We start from the raw sequence: 20,125 nt of genomic DNA, 5'->3' as shown, positions 1-20,125 counted from the left end.
ATGTCGGCGGGGCGGCGGCTGCCGGCGTGGTGGTGGCTGCCGGCGCTGCTGTGGGGCGGCGCGGGGGGCTACGTGGTGGTCAGCTCGGTGTCCTGGCCGCTGCCCGAGGGGGGGGCGGCGGCGGACGAGCTGCACAGCTCCTCCACCGAGGAGGCCCTCCCCGCGCTGCTGGAGGAGGCGGGCGGCCTCTGGAAGCAGAGCTACCCGGCCTCGGCTTACCGGGAGGACGCGGCCCTGGGCTCCGGGCCGGCGGCAAGGCGGTCGGGGCAGGGGGCCGCCCCCTCCAGGATGTTCTCCTACCGACGGGAGGGCGGCGGGGCGCCGGGCCGCGCCGGGACCGCCCGCTTCCTCGCCCGCTACAACACCTGGGGCTTCGTGGCTACGCGGGCCGCGCAAGGAAAGGTACGGTGCCCCCCGGTGCCCGCGCCCGCGGGCTGCCGCGGTCACGCGTTACCCGCTGAGGAGCACCAGTCCCCCCCCGCGGCCGCCCGGGGCTGTCGCCGGGAGCGGCGTTTTGGTCTGTTCCGCCGTCAGCAGCGCCGAGGTCGGCAGCCACCAAATGCGCGGAGAAAATAGTAAAAACTCTTTCTAGGAAGAGAAGTCGGTGTTTGGAGTACAGTGAGGGAGGCGCGCCAAAAAACCACACCAGAGAGGCACAGAAAAAGCAAAATCTTTACGCCAGAACCAGAGCTACAACGTTGGGTTTGGGGAGAGGATTTTTCATTCCTTGCAGCACCCTCCAGCCCGCTCCCCGCCACGCTGCCTGCCCCTGCCCCCCTGGGGTGAGCGGGGCCCCAGCCCCCTCTGCCTCCCCTGGGCTCCGGCTGTCACCCGGCGGGGGGGGGGGAGGAGGAGGAGGAGGAGGAGGAGAAGGAGGAGGAGGAGGACGAGGAGGAGGAGAGCCTCCTGGGCTACCACAAAATCTGTCCGTCCCGCTGCGGTCCAGCTATACCGGCTTAAAGGACGATTTCTCTGTCGGGAGCATTAAGCAAAATAGCTGCGCTGCACCGGAGAATCGGGGTCATTATTTTTTTCCAGCATTAAAATATTTCCCTTTCTAAAATGAAAGGTTGGAATCAGACACGGCGTCCAATACCACTCAGGGGAAAAAAAAAAAAAAGCAGCTGTAACTTTTTCTTGAAAGTATTCACAGATTGATTAATGTACAATTTAAAAAATAGACAAAGTTAGAAGCACATTAATCTTCAGAAAGCTTGGCCAAGTTAGTGGCAGTTTATGTTACTGTGAAATACAAAGCAACAAGTTAAAAAAAGATACCGTTAAATAAATATATATGTACACACAAGAGGCCTGTAATTCTACCTAAGTTTGTCAGAAATCCTGTTAAATCGTATGATCTTAACTCTTCTGGTTTATGGTCTCGCCAGAAACCCTCGGTGGAATTGCAGCCACAATATAGCCTGCAGTTAACTGTCTCTAGTTACAACACAGAAGTAATACAGAAAAGTCCGATTCGTAATAAAATTTGGAATTGATGAGGGGGGTGTTGCTGCTGTGAGTGGTGAGTTACGCTGCCTGTGATCCCAATTCTTTTTGAGAATCCACTGTAACATTAACCATGCATGACAGACTGAGCATTTTACACACTGGAAACATGTCCTGCAATATTACTGACAGCTACTATTTTTTTTACATTGTAACTCTTAATAATAAGCAAGTATTTTTAGTTTCTAAGTTATGTAGCTTCATTAAAGCATTCCTTCTAAGGAATGCTAACAAGGACCATTTATAAGCACTGTAAGCACACTAAATTTTAGAGGCATATAAACATTAAAAATCAGAAAGCATGCAATCCAGGTAATAACATCATCCAGAGTTTTCTAATTAACTATTCATACTTGATTTTGCTGTAAAGGATTTACCAGTTACATTGAATTAATGTATTGACTGATAAATTTACTATTTAACATCTAATTGACCATGAGGGAATAAATATCTGAAGACATGAAAAAATAGTAATTCATTAAGTATCTGTCATGGCAATTTATAATGGGATGAAAAGCACAGTAGGAGTATAAATCATTATGGGGAATATTAATGTGTGTCAATACTGGGCAAGGACATTTTTGCGTGCGTTATATCCACTGTGTGTCAGTGGATGGGAGAAAACTTTTTGAAAACTTGGCTCCCTCGCGTCCCTCCTCTGACATGGGAGGAAGGTTTGCTCTGGCTGGCTTGGTGGTTGGGACACCCCCCCACCCCACCCCCCATAGCTGTGGTTCCTGCCCAGGCAGCTGAGCTGATGTCCAGCTTGACTTTAAACACAACTCTAGCCAAAACGCCTTCCCCTCTCTCTTGGCAAACCGATGCAATCACATTGCAAATCAAGGCCAAAAGGGGAGGCAAAATTAGCATAAAAAGCAGGTTGAATCAAGGCTAAACTGGGCTCTGTATCCATTCGGGTTTGAGAAGAGGTATCAGCACTGTTTCGGAGTAAACATTTCTTGACACTGATGGCATTGGTTTTAATGCACTTAAACATTTTTAATTTGGTGGAAGAGAAAATGTCCTCTATAGTCTTATGGACAGGACTGGAAAGAAGAAATAGAGGAGAGGTCTGTTTTCATAGAAGCATGATAGATCTAATTTAGAAGAAGGTCTGTCTCATGATGACAACAGAAAGGAGACCGAGCAACTGGGGGTTGCTGTCCTCTCTGCTGGAGCCCTTGAGGGAATCCCCGACATTGTAAACCGTCTATGTGCAAAGATGTAACCAGCTGCTTATCTGGATTTTGCAGATCCAAGGTATGCCCTATGGGAACTGTTTACTTCTCAGCGACGGTCCCGTCGATAACAGCACTGGAATCCCTTTCTTTTACGTGACACCGAAGGATAACGCTGTGGCAGATCTCCTGAAGAATCCCGTGGCTTCTCTGACCCTGCCAGAGGCAGACGGAAATTTCTGCAGGTAACAGAGTTTTATCTGCCTACTATCACCTTCAGTGAGAACAGAGTCCTCAGAACAAAATGCTGGGTCCCCACATTTTGCATTTGCATTTATTTTTGGCTCTCACCATCAGCTACAAGCTCCTCCTTAGCTTTGCTTTGCATTAAGTTCCCCCAATAAAGCATGGTAAAGAAAAGCAGAAGTGTCACTGAAGTATATTGTAGCATCAACAGCTGCAGTGGCTTTCAGCTCGCACATTAACATACCTAAATTTTAATCTCTTCTTGGAGGTGGCAGATAAAATCTAGGTGTTCAAGATCCCGTTATAGGCCATGGCGATCCTGTCAATAAAGTCCATATTGTTTCAAGGGCTATCCAAGTCGCGGTAAAGCAGACGCCCTTGCTCTGCTGAACAGCTCTGGAGGCCCTGCTGATTGCCTTGACAAGGCGTTAGCTCTCCAGGGTCTGTAAGGGGATCTCAGGCTTTCAGTTCAAAAGTTATACACTCAGGACCACGCCACTGAGTATGATTTCCACCTCTTTAGAGGGTACGATTGAATATGATATCATCACAAATTTTTGTATATCACAAACAGTCAGTAAACGATCCCCCACATAAAGGAAGCCGGGTCTGAGATTTGCTGATCTACAGCCAGCCCCAGGTTTGTCTCTCCAGAGACAGCAGTGAGTTGACTTCTTTCTTCCTCATCGTATGTACAGTGAGTAACTCCAGATCACTGAAGCTTTACGTGTGTGAAATGTATGTATATAAACTCGAAGATGATTCAGTTCCCCCCCCCATGCTTGTCTCCTTGAAAAAGACATATCTCTGCCATATGTTTGTTTACAGTCCAACATGTGGCAAACTTGGCTGGGTCACCCTTGTGTGAAGTGTTATTTCCAAAGGCCTCTTTACGTGACGAGGTATGTGACAGGACTCCGTTACCAAAGCAGATCTTAGCTGATATTCCAAGGAGAGAGAGAGAACTGGAAATTACAGGCTGCTTCAGAAAGAACCAGGATTGGAAGTTTTTATCCCAACTTAAGGTCCTCTTTGGGGGAGGAGGGGTTTATCTTAAGAACTGGATCCCAGATTTCCCCAGCTGGGGATTGCGTTGGGGATCATCCCACCTCTAAAGCCCGCTAGCTGAGCAACACTGGAAAAAGCAGTGAATGGCAAATATGAAGCACGTTACTGTTGCACTTGTCTGTATTCCCCTCCAGAACATAACCGTTTTCTTAAGAGTTATATGGTGGCAGAATGAAATGTTTCTTAGTGCTAAGCAGTACAAGCGATTTCAGGCTGACATCCCATTCCCAAGGAATGGAAATCATGGCTTCCTCTTGCAACGTCAAACACCTAATAGGAACCTTCTATCGCAACATCTGTTAAGGTAGTTCAGCTTCAAATGCTTGAGAAGGTCAACAGAGTGGTGAAGTTGAGACTGGAATGGTTCTGCTTGTTCCTTAAAATTATTTCATTAAATATTTTTAATTAATCGTTTCAAATTTAAGTAAATGTATCAGTTATTTCGTAACAGGCTAATGGAACTTAGTGCTGCTTTCTAAGCGTTTTCATTCAATCAAATAGTGAGCTGAACATCTAGACCAAGTGCTTAAAAATGTATGTTAAGCCCGATGTCCTAGCACCTACCCAATGCCCTATTTTCAGAGGCTCAAGACTCAGAGCAGCTTCCATTGATGATAACTGCTGGTGTTGAGTAATTCTGAAAACTACACACCCATTTAGGCACTTAAGTGTGGCCTTTCATCCCTGACTTTAAACATCCACTCTTGAAAGTCTTCGCCTTTTATGTTTTAGCAACATCACCGCCTGATTTACCTATTTGGAAAGCGCCGATTCACCAACAAAAGAGAAATGCTGCATGATTTGTAGAAATATGAAATTCATATACATCACAACCCTTCGAGAATATTTATTTGCTGTCTTTCTATTAAGTAACTATTAATTTCCAAACCAAACCGCTACATTTTTGTTCCGTGTGCCAGAACGAACTGCCGTTTGTCTTGCAGCCAGGGCAACCTGGATTCTGCCACCTGACTCTCTGGTTCCCTCCGCAGCCCGAGACCATGGTCTCTGGGGAGAAGAGCTCTCTGGGCACCACCAAGGAGCTAAACCTGGATTTCCAAGACAGCTTAGGCCAAACTAATTACCAGTGGCCACATCCCTACTCTCCCTCCCTACCAGCAGTCGCGTGGTGTCTCCCCGTCCCTCTCTCTCACATCAGCTCTGGGCTTTGCCTGACCCTGAGTTGAAACATAAATCTGAAGAAAATTAACCTGATGATGAGAGTAAGGTTTTCTGCCAGTCCTTCTTTTCTTCCCATGGCCGCTGCTCCTCCTGGCCATGCAGTCCACCTCCTCCCTTCAGCTGACTATATGGTGGGCCTATTTTAGCTCAGTAACTGAGCAGAAACCTCTTCCTTTTTTTTGCTGGATTAGATTTCTGCAGGGTTAGTAACTTGAATCAGCCCCCCAAGAGCCAGAGGAGTGCAAAGGAGAGGGGAAAGGAGAAGGTGGAGGAAAACAGGACATCCTCATTTTAGCATGTGTTGTGGTTTAACCTCAGCCGGCAACTGAGCACCACACAGCTGCTCGCTCGCTTGCTCCCCCCCTCCCCGGTGGGATGGGGGAGAGAATTGGAACGGTAGAAGTGAGAAAACTCGTGGGTTGAGATAAAAACAGTTTAATAATTGAAATAAAATAATGATAACAATAATAATAATGTAATAATAATAATATACAAAGCAAGTGATGCACAGTGCAATTGCTCACCACCTGCTGACCGATGCCCAGCCAGTCCCCGAGCAGCGGCCCCCCCGGCCAGCTTTCCCCAGTTTATGTACTGAGCATGACGTCACATGGTATGGAATGTCCCTCGGGCCAGTTTGGGTCGGCTGTCCCGGCTGTGCCCCCTCCCAGCTTCTTGTGCACCTCCAGCCTTCTCAGTCGGTAGAGCACGGGAAGCTGAAAAGTCCTTGACTTGCTTGTGTAAGCACTGCTTAGCAACAACTAAAACATCAGTGTGTTATCAACACTATTCTGGTACTAAATCCAAAACACAGCACTGTACCAGCTACTAGGAAGAAAATTAACTCTATCCCAGCCGAAACCAGGAGAGCATGTAACCATACTCTAAATATTGAGCTTACTACTGAATTGAGTACACAGATTCAGAGTCTGATCAGTGCTCCTTGCATTATTTATTTTGTTCTTACATTCAGTTTGTTTTTCATTATTTCTAGAGTTCTCATCTGGAACAGATGATGGCTGGCATTAGTGCAAAGAACAAACAATATGGAGAATGAAAAGCTGGGGTATTTGTTGAGCTGCAGTTTGTGGTTTTGATGATAGCTAGGAGAATGTGAGCAAGCTTTGGGGCTGTCTCACAGCCAGGACACATATGGGCACTAGGACTTTAGCCTTCTTCCTTCCCTTCCCTCTGTAACCAGGGTCAGAAAATTTACATTTTAAAATTTACATTTTAAACTAGCAACCCGTGAGTGATTTTTACATTTTAAACTAGCAACATCTTAAACTGCAGCCCTGTACAGCATCCTACCGTTACCCCACAGAAAGGTGGGCAGTGCAACAGTGAAGAAAACAAGCAGCGTGTCCGGACCCTGCTGCCAGTGCTTGGGGTTGCCTGTCCCCAGCGCTGCCTGCAGCACTGGATGCGCTGCTGGTAACACAGCCAGCTTGCTGCCTCCTGCCGCAGGCAGCCCAAGCATCCCTTTCGGGGTGCGCTCCGCCTGCTGAGATAGCCAGGCGGTGCCACGCAAACAGCGCGTAGCATCCTTAGTGCAGAGCTTTATGTGGTGGCTCAGGTTTTGTACAGCAGGTTTCTTCCGCTCCTTTACTCACGCCGTACGAGAGGCAAGACCTTTTACTCAGAGTGACCTCAGGTCCTGCTCGTATTAAGACTGTATCTGTGGGGTTTCCTTCACAAAGGGAAGTGTCATTTATAGATGGTTTTAATACCAGAAGTGCTCTTGGTCAAGGGCATCATTAATTGTTTTGGCTTCAAAATAATTATATGAAATAGCTAAATGAATAACGCTCTACATGAGAAAGTTCATGTCCTTGTACGCCAGCAATGAATCTGTAGCTTGTTTTCATGTGGAATTTTATTAGAATTTCATTATTAACCTACTCTGAGTTGTAAGAATTAAAATAAATGTGAAAGCTGGTCGATGCCTGTAGTCAATGCTCCTGGGAGTATGTGGCACTCTCCTGAAAAATGCTTCTGACCTATTGCATGCAAAAGAAATCTCTGGCCTTTAGAAAGAAAACATAGCTGACATTTCAATAGTCTTCTTGTATCTAATGAGTATCAAGTGACTTGTGTGCGTGTACATCAGTTTGATATTAAATTTATTTAGTAGCGAATTTCATTTGTTTTGTTTCTGAACAGACTCAAGTTTCAAACCTTGATAATAAATATTTTCAATTTTGGGGATGTGAGGAATACAGAGCGGCCTTTTTGGTGCTGCAGCCTTAATATTTAATCAGCTGGAGAGGACATGTGAAAAGCCTAAACTAGTAAGAGACGTAACATTTAATAATGAAAGAAAGAGAGCTGCGATGCATCTGAATAGGCACTAATTGCAAGACATTAGAATGCTGCAGCTACAGTCTGGATTCCTCATCTCTGACCTAGAGATTGCCATTTCCCAGAGGGAGACAGGCTGCACTTCTCTGAGGCGGCTCTCTGATGGCCAGGCTACAGAAAGCATTCGTTAGTAGCTACACTGCATCCTATCTGACGGCTGATAAATGGATAATAGAGGCAAGAAAAATTAAATGGTTCAGGGCTATAAATAGACTAAGCTGGCATGTGTATGCCACAGACAAGCTGAAAAGATTGAGTCCCATTCTTACAGCTTTCAGAGGGAGCAAGACCGAGCCCGACGCTAAAGAATAGAGCAGCTATTGTTCTAAACGCATTTCCCAACACACAGGCTGCTCAGAGGATCTCCCTTTCCAAGTAAGCTCCTGGGCCTGCCTCATTACAGCTGCAGTCTGGAAAACAGGCAATGAATTTCAAACATGCGTCGCCTCCTTGACATCGGGTTCAGCACATTCGTAGGGACCAGCTGCAGCTTTCTTAGAGAAGGAGCAGTTACACGGCTGCCATGAGCTAGTTTTCACACAAGGGAAAAAGAAAGAAAAGCAACGAGCTTTGGGGTCAGTCCACCGGTTGGTTTTCCTTTGCTATTCGTTTGGAGGATGGTGTTTCAAATCCACACTGCAGACTGCGAGTGATTTCGAGGGACTTGGATTCCTCTCCTGGTTTATGACCTGCATTAGGGGTGGCTCCATCAGAGCCATTTCACCCACCATGCTCATCTACTGCTTGAGGTGGCGGATTGGCATGACCGGGCAGACATCTTCAGTGGATATAAGCTAGCTCCGTAGGCTTCCTAAACTCTGCATTGAAAAGGCTGATGGGAAGCACTGAGCATCTCCAGCGCTTCTGGATACCACCAGGCCACGGGAAGAGGAGAGTAATTCGGTGGGTTAGGGTCCCTGCTGCGTGGTGGATCGACAGCGTGCAAAAAATGCCAACTTCATTCCAGGGCAATCCTGAGAGCCGATAAGCCTGCCATGGGTGGCAGACACAACTTCTGAGATGTCAGTTGGCCATCCAGCGTATAGCTGCCTCTGGGTTTGTAGAGTCACTGTTAATACGAGGATGAATATAACAAAGAAATTTGGCACTGCACCTTCACACAAAGAGAAATGACGCACGCGGAAGACAAAACCTGAATCCAGACATCCCTCAATTTTTGAGATCCACCTCCTGGTTCTGTGGCACAGACACATTTCTAGTTCTGGTATTTATATTGGCTGTTTTTAGTCATATGCAAATAATTATGTCAGTAGCTGTTTCTGAAAAATCTGTATTTAAAAAAATCAGGAAGATACCAAATTAGAAAGTCAAATACGAAACCTACTATCATCATGACCCAATGCACACAATATAACTCTAAATTACTATTTTTTTTCCTGTATTCTTAAATAACCAACTTCCCAAAATCCCTTTCTAGTGAAGTAGTATGTGTTTCTCTGACTCTGTTTACAGAAATAGTTGATACTGTTATTCTTTTTTCCCTGTGAATTGCCTATGGTTGAACTATATAAAAGTTTCCTGTCTGAAACACAGAGTTCAGCTAAAGAAATGAGTTGTTATTGTCGATGAAGACAGACAAACAGACTGACTTCACTTAACAAAGTCTAATTAAAACATTCTAGGAAGGATTATCTTCTAGGAAGAGTGAAATTATTTAAAACACGAAAACAGGTACACTATGAATACAGGCTCACTGAGGTGCAGAATAGCCATTGTACCAATACTCTTCAGCTCCCGAGCCTGACTTCAGATTCAGAACAGAAGACTGCTCTTCCAAAAGCAAAAGCAAAGATGTCTTTTAACTATCTTTGCCAGCTCTCAAACACGGCTGATAAAGAAATTCTTGTCAGAATTGGAGCAGGGCAGGGCAAAACTGCCCAGCCGTATCCAGCTGAAGGCCAGCAACAGCTTTTCAGCTTATGAAAATGCTTTCAACAGAGATTTTGTTTGATGTTCATGCCACGCAGATTAACAGCACCAATACATTATTTCTGCTTCAGAGACTCTGGTAGGTAGTGGTGAGCAAATGAAATGTATGAGGAGGATAACTTGCTTTTCAAAATTAATCACATTTATGAATCAAAATTATAAGCACTTCACAATAATTCTCTGAGGACATAGCAACTCCTCCCTTCCTTTCTGTAGATTTTAGGGGACAAAAATTCCTATGATGTATTGTATATACTAGAAAATAACTCCGAGTCTTCACCTCCTGCCCAGTGTGGGGCTAGGCGAACAGGAGCCCTGCGCAGGGTGACAGGGTGCCTACCTTGCACCCGTGGGAGGTGGCAGGGATGAGCTGTTCCAGCAGCCAGTCCCCACCTCCTAATCGCATGGCTTCGTATGGCTGCTGCTGCGCTGTAGGAAGGTTAGGATGTGTGGAGACAAGTCATTGCCCTTATGCCACACATGAGCTGCATGCTCTGAAGTAGAAAAAAATGTAGGAAAGGTGTTCTCTGGGGCTTTCTTCTTGGCTCTCCGGCTCTCCTTCTCTGCAATAGGAGAAAGCTCTTTCCCAACTTCTTTCACCTCCCATTCTGCTCAAAAATAGAGAGGTAAAAGCAGTGCATTCTCGCAGGGCAGGGAGAACTGCGTTCAGGGGAAATGGGGAGGATTTATGGATCCTGACAGGAAGGATGGAAAGTCCTGTCTCCTCAGGGGATTGGAGGAGAAGGACGGCAGCTCCTCTGTGGGAAAAGGAGGCTGGGGAAGAAGAAAAAGAGAGATTCCCCTCCACAGACCCCTGCTTCCCCACCCCAGTCCCTGGAGCATTACTGAACCCTTTCACCTTCCTCCTACCGATTTCTTCTCGGGGACACCTGGCTCTCCTTCCCAAGTGCCTCCCAAACTCCTGTTTTGCTTTTACTGCTGATCTGTGCCAGATCTGTTTCACCTCACTAACGGACTGCAGAGGCTGAGAATGAAGCTAATACTCAGGGATACTTTTGGTCAGAAACCAGGAGACAGAGCATCGTCAGTCAAAGCAGAGATCTCAGCTGCGAAAGGGAGTTGAGACAAAGTCCCGATATCATCACCTTGTGTGCCAATAGAACCGCATCAGCCGGAACTATGGGTTCACCGGATCTGGACTTGGCTAGTTGTTGTATAGGAACCTTCTAATTAAAATCCAGGAGATGGCTAGTGTAGTAAACAATTTAATGAGTAAGTGGCAGTCTTTACTCTGAATCACTCTTGAACCATGACCCAGAAAGCGCGGAAGTGTAAAATAAGTGGGACGTGTTCATCAGCAGTGCGCTTCGTGGCATTGCATCGTTGTTGGGAAACATATTTCACTTGGACACAGACTTCTCCTTAAGCTCTGTAAAGCTGGCACCTTTGTCAGTGAATGCAGCTCATGCGCTCATCTCACATGCTTGGAAGAGACAACTGCCTGGACCGGGTCGAACTCTGCATACCTAGTTTGCTCACCGTAAGCAGAGGAACGGAGACAATCAATTCTTCTCTCTTCACAAATCAGATGAATAATTAAGATAATCTCTCTTAATGCACTGTGTTCTTATGAAATGCATAAACTGAATCTTCTTCCATTTTAATCTGGCTTCCCTCAATTTCTGCAACAAAGTGTACGTACTTTACATAAGCATAAAAAAATAAATGTGTTCCCTATTGCTTGGTATCCTTCCACAGTCCCTTGCTTTCTCTTCCCCTCAGTTCATATTTTATCATAGCCTTCATGAAATCCTCTCCAGGGAGACAGAGGACCTGATTCTGGTAAAGACAGGGCCTGCGAGGCCACCTCCGGTTCCTTCGACAGAGAGACAGTGTCACTGCCATGCCGTCTCTCCCTCTGGCTCTGCCTCCCCCTCGCCCCTGGTCAGCAGCGCACAAATGTTACACAGAGCCGCTCCTCCGCACCTACTTGTTCTTGTGCCAATAAAGATAAAAGGAACCCAATGACTGAGAGCTGAATATGTGTTTGTTTATACAGAAGGCAAGAAGTGACTAGTGAATGCCTGACTAGACCTCTACAGATGTGAGGGAGGAATATTTTAGTAAATATACCTATTTATCCCTGGTATCCCTTTATTATCTTTAGTAAAAATATGAGATATATCCCTGGCTATATCCCTTTACTCCTAGGAAGCAAAGCCTGCATTTACATTAGTTGCACTGGTAGCACCACTGAACATTCAAGACCCGTTCACAATGGAGTTAGAAGTGGTAGCTCTGACTTTAGTGATTTTTGATGGTTTAAAAAGTATAAAAGTAATCACACATTATTAGGGAAATACTATGCCAAAAACGATGCAGAAACAGATTTACTTCAGAATATGAAGGGCTCCTTTGATAAAGAAAATACTAATGCTAATGTAAGATTAGAATACAAGGTTCCTATTCTGAAACAGAAAACCTATGATAAGAGGCAGCACTAAAAGCAAAGCCAACACAGTAATAACACAGCGTACTGAACTCAAATGTATCATTGTCCTGTTCAGCTCTTCCAAAATTTCATCTAACATAATAATCTCAACAAATAATTCGTTTGCCTCATTTGCCAGAAAAACAGACTGACTCTCCAGAATATTATTCCAATGTGCAAAATTCAGTTTTAATAACTTTTACTGGGAAGATAGTATTGTGTGTGTCGATCAGTGTAACACCCTGACTCACGAGAACATAGAGAAAACTGCAAACAGAAAAAGGAGTCAGGGAAAAAAACAGAAATAAAACCATTCCAGATATGGATGCACAGTGTGTGTCACGAGAACATAGAGGAAACTGCAAACAGAAGGAGGAGTCAGGGAAAAAAAACAGAAATAAAACCATTCCAGATATGGATGTACAGTGTGTGGGTTTTGTTGTCAGCCAAATATGTAGAGAGCAGTTTTTCCTGTAAATCGGGGAGGAGTCACGTCTGACACTAGTCCTGTCAGGCAAAACCCTCTCAGCAAAGGCAGGCAGGATTCACTGCTTAACCACAGCAAGGTCAGGTCTATTGCCTACTCAAAATCAGTGAGTACACTTTTAGAATAAACAGGTATTTGCACAAAAAGATCAAATAATTGTAATTCGAGAAGGTGTCAGACCAAAACCTCTCACTGCTCCTGCTCCTGCTCACGCCCAAATCCACCACCTTGATCCACTCTGTGAAATGCAGACATCCTTTAATAACAATCCCTTTCTAATTCCTCTCTGAAAGTAATTAACAACATCTTACCGAGGAGCTTTACCCAAGAAAGGCACTTGCAAATACTCCTGCCTTTCCTGGCTCTTCAGTTGTTTTACAATACTCTTAGGCTGCGGAGGAAATGGTTTCATACACACAGATACACAGTTATTAGTTTAAAGCAACCTTCTGAACTGAAGTTTTGCTAGTGAGAAGTCCCTTCCCTCCCATATTTTTAAGAATCATCTAGTTAAATATATGAAGCTATGCAGAGGGTGTGGATACAGTATTAAGACTAAGCACAAAAGATAACAATAGATCAGGAGATCACTTCAAATGGACTTTAAGACTCTGCTATCCAGGGCCAACAGTTGGAAGAGTGTGGATCTGTGCTGCCCTGGCTGCTGGACACGCAGGCCCTCGGCTGACACCCTTTGTCTGTAGGATTCAGCTCCTCTCTCTACAGCTGCATACACTGTATTCGCCTGTATTTATTGGTGTTTTGGTGGGTGAGCTTCTTGTTGGACCGTGGACGCTGCACGGCCACACAACACCCAAAGCCTATGCAAAAGAAATGCCAGGAGCTACGGGTGTCCCCGGGCCATGGACCTGTGCTGCTTAGGGACAGGACGCTCTCAGGCCACTGTAAGCCAGCTGTGAAACTGCATCTTCAGCATGCCGTAGGAGTTAGCTCTGAGGATCTACAGCGTGCCAAGGTGACTACGCAGACAAGTTTGTACTCTGAATACACACTGATAGAAATAAACCCAGTGCCAGGGTAGGGAATGCAGATTTTCAGGTACTCGGAACACCATTCATTTATTACTTCATAATTAAAAAAATGTACTAGAGAAAATTAGACCATTATTTATTGATGTGAACAGAAAGTTTGAGCTTGATCTTTGGCAGCTGCCCTTCCTCCCATGCAGAAAGCGTGGTAGAGGAAAAAGAGTACGAGTGGAGTTTGTCCAGAGGTCGTTAAGCTGAACACCCCCTTCAGACAACTGCTGCTCCAGACTGAACAGGATGCTGAAAAAACATCCCAGAGATGATGTGACTGCAAATGGCTCTTTGAAGCTCAGGCTACAGACGGTGCCAAGTGCTTACCGGGCATAGCTGAGTATCAATCAGCCCGCGATACTTCCTTGCGCACCTCCGTTCATGGCCCTATCTATAAAAGCAGATACTTTATCCAGTGAGCTACACGGTCTTTCATAACCATCTGTGGGGAATCTGCAGGTGTTAAATTAGCTGCAGGAGGATGCCCATATGTTTCCTGCATGCAATAGACACGTATTGAGAATTACAACCAAAAAAACCCCAACATTGCAGATTGCATGCAGTTAAGGCTAAAGGGCTCAAGCCAAGATCTTTAAGTAAAATCGCACACAGATGAGATGTAATTTGCTGTGATTTGCTGCTTCCGATTAAAACACAGAGAAGAAGAAATGCAGTCTTGTTTTCCTAATGTAGTTTTTCGGGCTTATGTTCTTGTGTGGGGAGACAGTCGGGTGAGATGCTGAGCAGTCTCAAACTGCTGGCAATGGGACTTGGGGCTGCTCAGCACTTGCCAGGATGAGGCCTTTGCAGTCATTTCATACAACTTTTTTTTTGTGACTGGTCAATTTACTGTTGATTTATATCCTTGTATTGTATATGTCAGAGTCAGCAATTGCCCCGCAGCTACTAATGGGAGTTATTTATTATTACTGTGTAGAAAGAGCCAAAAAGAAACAAGTACCTTCCCTGCCTCAGTCTGAAGGATGAAGGCAGTTGGAGAATTTTTTTTAATAGACCTTACTTGTCTCTTTGGTGTAAAGCAGTTGAAAAATGGGTAAAAATGAACAAGAATTGAGTTTCTAGGATAGGCATAAGGAAAAGACCTTATGTTTTACACACAAATACATGTATGCACGCTTATTTTGTAGGCATAGGCACAGACTAACCGTCTCACTAGTTCTCTTCAGAATCCTGAATTGAGGTCTGTACGTATGTCTGGGAAAACTGCCATTTTCACATTTTTTACAATCTAACATATATTAATCCAGTTTTTAAGAGCATAAATTAAGATTAAGCAAATCTCTACAGCAGAGGTCTCTTTCAGGTGAGTATTCCTTCAAGAGCCCCCCAATGTTACAGCTGGGTGTAGAAAAGACCTGCAAGGCTTGACAAAATACCGCAGCTTTTTATATGCGAGCAGGAATTCATATTTCTCCAAAACCCTTAACAAAGAAACCAAGCTATTACACATGAGCATTTTTCTCTGTGCACAGAAAAAATGTAATTGATCCGGAGGATCCAAGGTGCGCCAGGCTGACTCTCACGGGACAGATGGTCACAGTGCCTCCGGAGGAAGTGGAATTTGCCAAGCAAGCAATGTTTTCCAGGTCTGTATGTAACAGTAGAGTGCAACCCACAGGTTTGAGACAAATATACGGATGTGGCCGTTTGGTACGGAAAATCTGAGAAGTAACAAGCCTCATTTTTACTTTGGGGCCACGAAGCATGTTGGCCTCTGTGTGGCTTGGAACGACAGGCAGAGCTGTGTGACCTCCTTTTAACTCCTGAGGCAGCAAAATACGGAAATGCAATTAGTCAGTGTTGGACTCTGGTAAGGCACGTGCTTTATAATCTGGGGATTACGAAAATATTTCACCTGGCTCCAAGGAGAGATTCCATAAATCCAGGGTGTATTTGTTACCTTTAATGATTCTTCCCCACCTTAGGACAGGTAGTGCTCTTCAGCCACAGCCCCCCACTTGGAGACAGAGCAGAGCTCTGCTGCCTTTGGACTCGCGCCTGTTTGCAGGGTGGAGCTTACAGGTTTTATTACCTCTCCTGACATACCACGACAACTGCTACCAAAGCCGTAATACTTACAGAACAGTCTCCCGTGAACAGATGTTAAGCACAACCCGGACACATACACACACACCCCATGCCCTCCAGTGGGTCTTCAGAATAACAGGCGTGAAAAGCCCGAACCTTAGCTGGGGCACGCGCCTCCCACACAGGCTGCCAGGGATGGTCCTCCAGGCGTACCCTGCCTGGTCAGTCAAATACCGCCGGGAAATTGGGATGATCTGGGATCCAAAACAGCCCAGAGGCAATATTTGCTCTAGCCTGCTGGAAGGGGTTAGGGTGGGACACTGTCAGCGGGTGTCCCATCAATAGCAAAAATGGGACCAGGGATAGACGAGGGCTATACTGGCACACAAGCCTTTTTTACAAACTTTGCAGAAATCAGATTCCTACACGAGCCAGAGTCCGCCAGCACCTTGGCAGCGGATGCTCCACTGTCAGGAAGCAACAGTCTGACCAACACGGTGAGGGCTGCCGGGGCTCACCTCATCCAACGCCGGCAGCAGCTGGAGCCACTTCCCAATGCCACAGTTGTGGGTGCTCTAAGGGACAACTCAGAGAATGGTGGAAACCCCAGCTCAACCCAGAGGTTGCCAAACCATCCTCTGCAGGGTCCTCTGCAGGGGCAGAGGGGCACTGGGCCAACCCTGCCCCGACTTGCACCGCTTTCCCCCGCGCTCCTGTGAGCACTGCGGCTCGAGCTGTTGTATCCGCTCCGTGCACTGCTGCCGAGCATCCCACAGCATCCCCTGCAGGGGCACTCACGGGGGCTTGGGGACCAGACGTCTGCACCCAGTATTGCAGGCAAGGAGGGTCTCTTCGAGCTAGCTGTAAGGGCAGGCCCAAGAAATGAGACAGAAATAGAGGACGAGAAGGCTTTAGCAGGTAACAGCTCGAAGAGGCTGTGCTCTGCCTGCTAGTCAGTTTTATTAGCTCTCCTGCCGTACCACAACAACTGCTACCAAAGATGTAGTATTTTCAGAACACTGTTTCTTTTGAACAGACACAAGCACAACCCTGACACACGTTCAGAGAATCTCCTCCAACTGTTTTTCACTTACTTAGAGACCAAACAACATGTGCCTTTAGAGATGGGGTTCTGCAATGGGGGAAGGTGGTGTTTGCTGGCTGCCTTCGTTGCAGTTCTCGCCAGACTGGGGTGTGGAAGATCATAAACCTTACTGCAAGGGAGGGCAAAAAAGATGAATGGTGGTGGTTCTCAGATCTCGGGTTTCACTCTGGCTGAGCACACTAGGCTGAATTAAAAAGCAGACTATGCATATGCTTTGGCACGTCTTGTAATTTTTTTTTTCTTTTCTTTGTCCTTCCAGGCACCCGGTAGTAAGAAAGTGGCCTCGCAGCTATGAGTGGTTCTTCATGAAAATGAACGTTGAGCATATCTGGCTTCAAAGCTGGTATGGAGAAGTTTCTGCCATTGCAGTAGAAGAGTATTTAAAAGCAATTCCAAGTAAAGGATGATTGAATGGGCTTCGAGATAGAGATCTTCTGAGTTTCCTTTCCAAACACTTTTAAAATTTCATGCTGGATGGTTACTTTTTTTTTCCCCCAAGGCTTCAAAATAGCCCTGTCTTACATGGAGCAGAGCGAAAATAAACCAACACAGACTTTCAAATTATAAAGGAGAAGTGGATACTAGCCCTACCCTGCAACGTACAAATGTGTCGTTTCAAACAGGCAACGCATCGCCTTGAATGCTGCTTAAAAATGATTTGTATCCGTTTGTTTTGACTTTTATTGCTGTGCACCCACAGGGAAACTACAGTATGTGCTAAATATAATGTTCTGATTTACAGAAAAAGCAAATTGCCTACTCAGAACCCTCTATGCATTGTGTATTACTGCTGCTTGGTCTCCCTTGATTTGTAAGTACTCAAAGATAAATTAATAGCTGCAAATTTAGATATTTAAGTTTTAAAAAAATATTTTGCTAAAGCTGTCCTCATTTGCTAACTTATATTTTCTACATGTGCTTTTCCCTAATTATCTAATTTGATATTTCACTTGGAAGTTGAGTAGAAATTCTCTCTTTTAGTAGAAAAAATGCGATCAGCTCAAACAACACGGCTCCAGTATAACTTGTCTCTCACTGACACAAAGCTGATTAAACACATTAAGGGCACAAACCAAATCAGCCCCACAAGGATTATCCCAATGCAAGTATAAACATTCTCATAAGAAGAATTTAAGTAAATGTTCTCAGCTAGCCTGTTCCTGTAATGAGACAGGAAAAGTATTTTTAATAGCCTGTAGTCCCAATTTTTTTGCATCCCTTCTCCAGCCACTGTTTTATTTTTAATTCATTTGTGCAACAGATTTTTGTAAACCACCACTAACTCGCCTAGGGGTGGAGCCAGTCCCTTAACTCTGTTTCCTCACCAAGTTTTAAAGGGCTTGTTCATGAATTTATTTTTCAAAGAAGCCTAAAGATAGGTAGATATTTCAGGCCATGTAAAACTCATTTTCCTAGTGTGGAAAGTGCAAACTTTGTTGCAAACACATTATGAATAGGCATCTCGTGATAATACCAAAAGAGTTCAAAGGTATTTTATTCACCTTCAGCCCTTTCTTTAGATGTCCTGGTAAACTTATTCTGCAGTTCCTAAGGATATCACAGAAAGAAAGGTCCCACGGCTAACCAGCCAAGACATTACGCAGTTTGCAAATTATACGGCTGTTCTCCCTGTTACATTAAGAAAGCGACACGTTGAGATGGGGTTTCTGTGCCTGTGGGGAAGGTCTTCCAGCATCCCTGGGAGGGCACCCGAGCTCTGGACACCAGCCCGCACCGTGGGCTGGGACTTTTAAAACTGAGTTCAGCAGGCAGAGCACTAGACCCTGTAAGGGAATCTCCACAGGTCTAACATTTCTGTGCAACTTTAGTTACATGTTTCATTATCCCACTTCACTACGATCCCCAGAGACACCTGAACTGCCACTTATCTCCCCCGCCCCTAAACACACACACAAACACAGATTAAGCAGATCCAGTGTACAAGCTTAATGTTTAAACAAGCTGAAGAAGACAGGAAGATTTTAGAAATGCTGCTGTTACTATACTCACAACATCACTTACATCCTTAGACAGCCTGGTAACGGTGACATGGTCCTATGTCCTACCCGTTAACTTACTAACACTCTTGCCTTAAAGCAGTAAGGGATTGTATCAACGATGTTTAGGAGAGCTTCAGCTGTTTAAGAAGTTAGTGCGCACTATGACAGGTTTTGAATTTACACCACCCTACTTGCTATAGGCTGCCTCCTGCACACCTAGATTAATTGGAGAAGCTTCTGTATTGTACATTGACACATTAATCAAGCAGCTTTTCTATATGGACCTGCCGTGAGGCTCTCGACAGAACCTCAAAACATGAAACGGCAATGGCATGTAAAGTGACAAAAGGGGCTTCAGGTAGAAATGCCGTCTTAAATCACCCGTTCTCATTTCATGCTTCCTTCTCTCAAGGAATAGCTACCATAAAAGTCCTTGAAAGTCTGTGGAAATTCATCAAAAATATGACCTGCAGGTTTTGAATGGAATTTTCTGGAGCAAAAAAAAGGGGAGGAGATGGTAGTTTGCTTAACTGGGCTTTATGTTATTAATTCTATAGTAGTTCCAATTTTTGTTTAAACTGACAAATGTCTCAAGTGACATTGGTCATCACGTGGCAAGTGATGTTTGTTAAAGCTTTTAACCCGAAGAGTGTAACTGAGATATCATGATAAAATCATAGTTCCTTGAGACTGTAAAGGGTCTGACCTTGCTTCAGTTCAAGTCAATAGCAAAAATTCTATTTATTTGTTGTGCTTTAACTACTAGATCAAATAAGCATTTTTATAAAAGGTCTTGATAAGCCCTTATGAATTTGTTAAGCATTTCAACTAGCTGATGTGTAATTTATTTCCATGTGTTCGGTATTTTAGTTATTTCTGTAGCTTCCCCCAAAAAGCTTGTTGTGCAATGTGTATTATTTAAAACTTTAACTGTGGTTTTGCAATATTTAAGAGATGCATTTAGTCATGTCTGTATACTTGCTGAAAAAAGGAAGACAAAGTTCTAAACTTGGGTTCTCACTTTTTGCTAATTTGTGCAAATGTAATGCATGTACAGGATTTAAGCACAGCTAGTTTGAACTGCTGTTCTTATTTAACCAAAGAATGCTCCATTTCTGATGAAATTTTCATCAACTTTGGCGGATGAAATGCAACCTGTCTGGTTTCTGGATGTGTATTGCAATCTGCAATGTATAAAGATACTGAATGTTGTTAACAAAATGCCTACCGAGAAGAAATGCAAATAAAACAAATTTCGAACTGGAAACTGCAGTTAGGATATTCTTGAGTCTGCAGTACAGCATTAGCCAGAGTAACTGACCTTTTGCTGACAGCCATTAGAATTTCTATCTGAACTGAACATCTGCTTTTTTTTTTTGTTTTCCTGAACCAAGCTAATTTCTCTCAAAATACTTCTGGGAATTGAGACTCAGATCTGCGTCCGTACGGCCTCGCTTTTCTCTGGGGAGAAAAGTCTCAGCAGGCACCTTCCATCTTTCCT

General features: G+C 44.7%; 1 protein-coding gene across 1 annotated transcript; it reads left to right on the top strand.

Moving 5' to 3' along the window:
* Window positions 1-19,891, top strand: CREG2 (cellular repressor of E1A stimulated genes 2). Its single transcript, XM_076359703.1, has 4 exons — window positions 1-402; window positions 2,760-2,929; window positions 14,964-15,077; window positions 16,884-19,891. Exons 1-4 carry the CDS (start codon window positions 1-3, stop codon window positions 17,029-17,031), a joined length of 834 nt encoding a protein of 277 aa, XP_076215818.1. The 3' UTR covers window positions 17,032-19,891.
* Window positions 19,892-20,125: the final 234 nt, after the last annotated feature.

The sequence above is a fragment of the Aptenodytes patagonicus genome, chromosome 1 (assembly GCF_965638725.1).
Source record: "Aptenodytes patagonicus chromosome 1, bAptPat1.pri.cur, whole genome shotgun sequence".
NCBI classification, from domain to species: Eukaryota; Metazoa; Chordata; class Aves; order Sphenisciformes; family Spheniscidae; genus Aptenodytes; species Aptenodytes patagonicus.
This window is presented reverse-complemented; position numbering and strand designations above follow the sequence as displayed.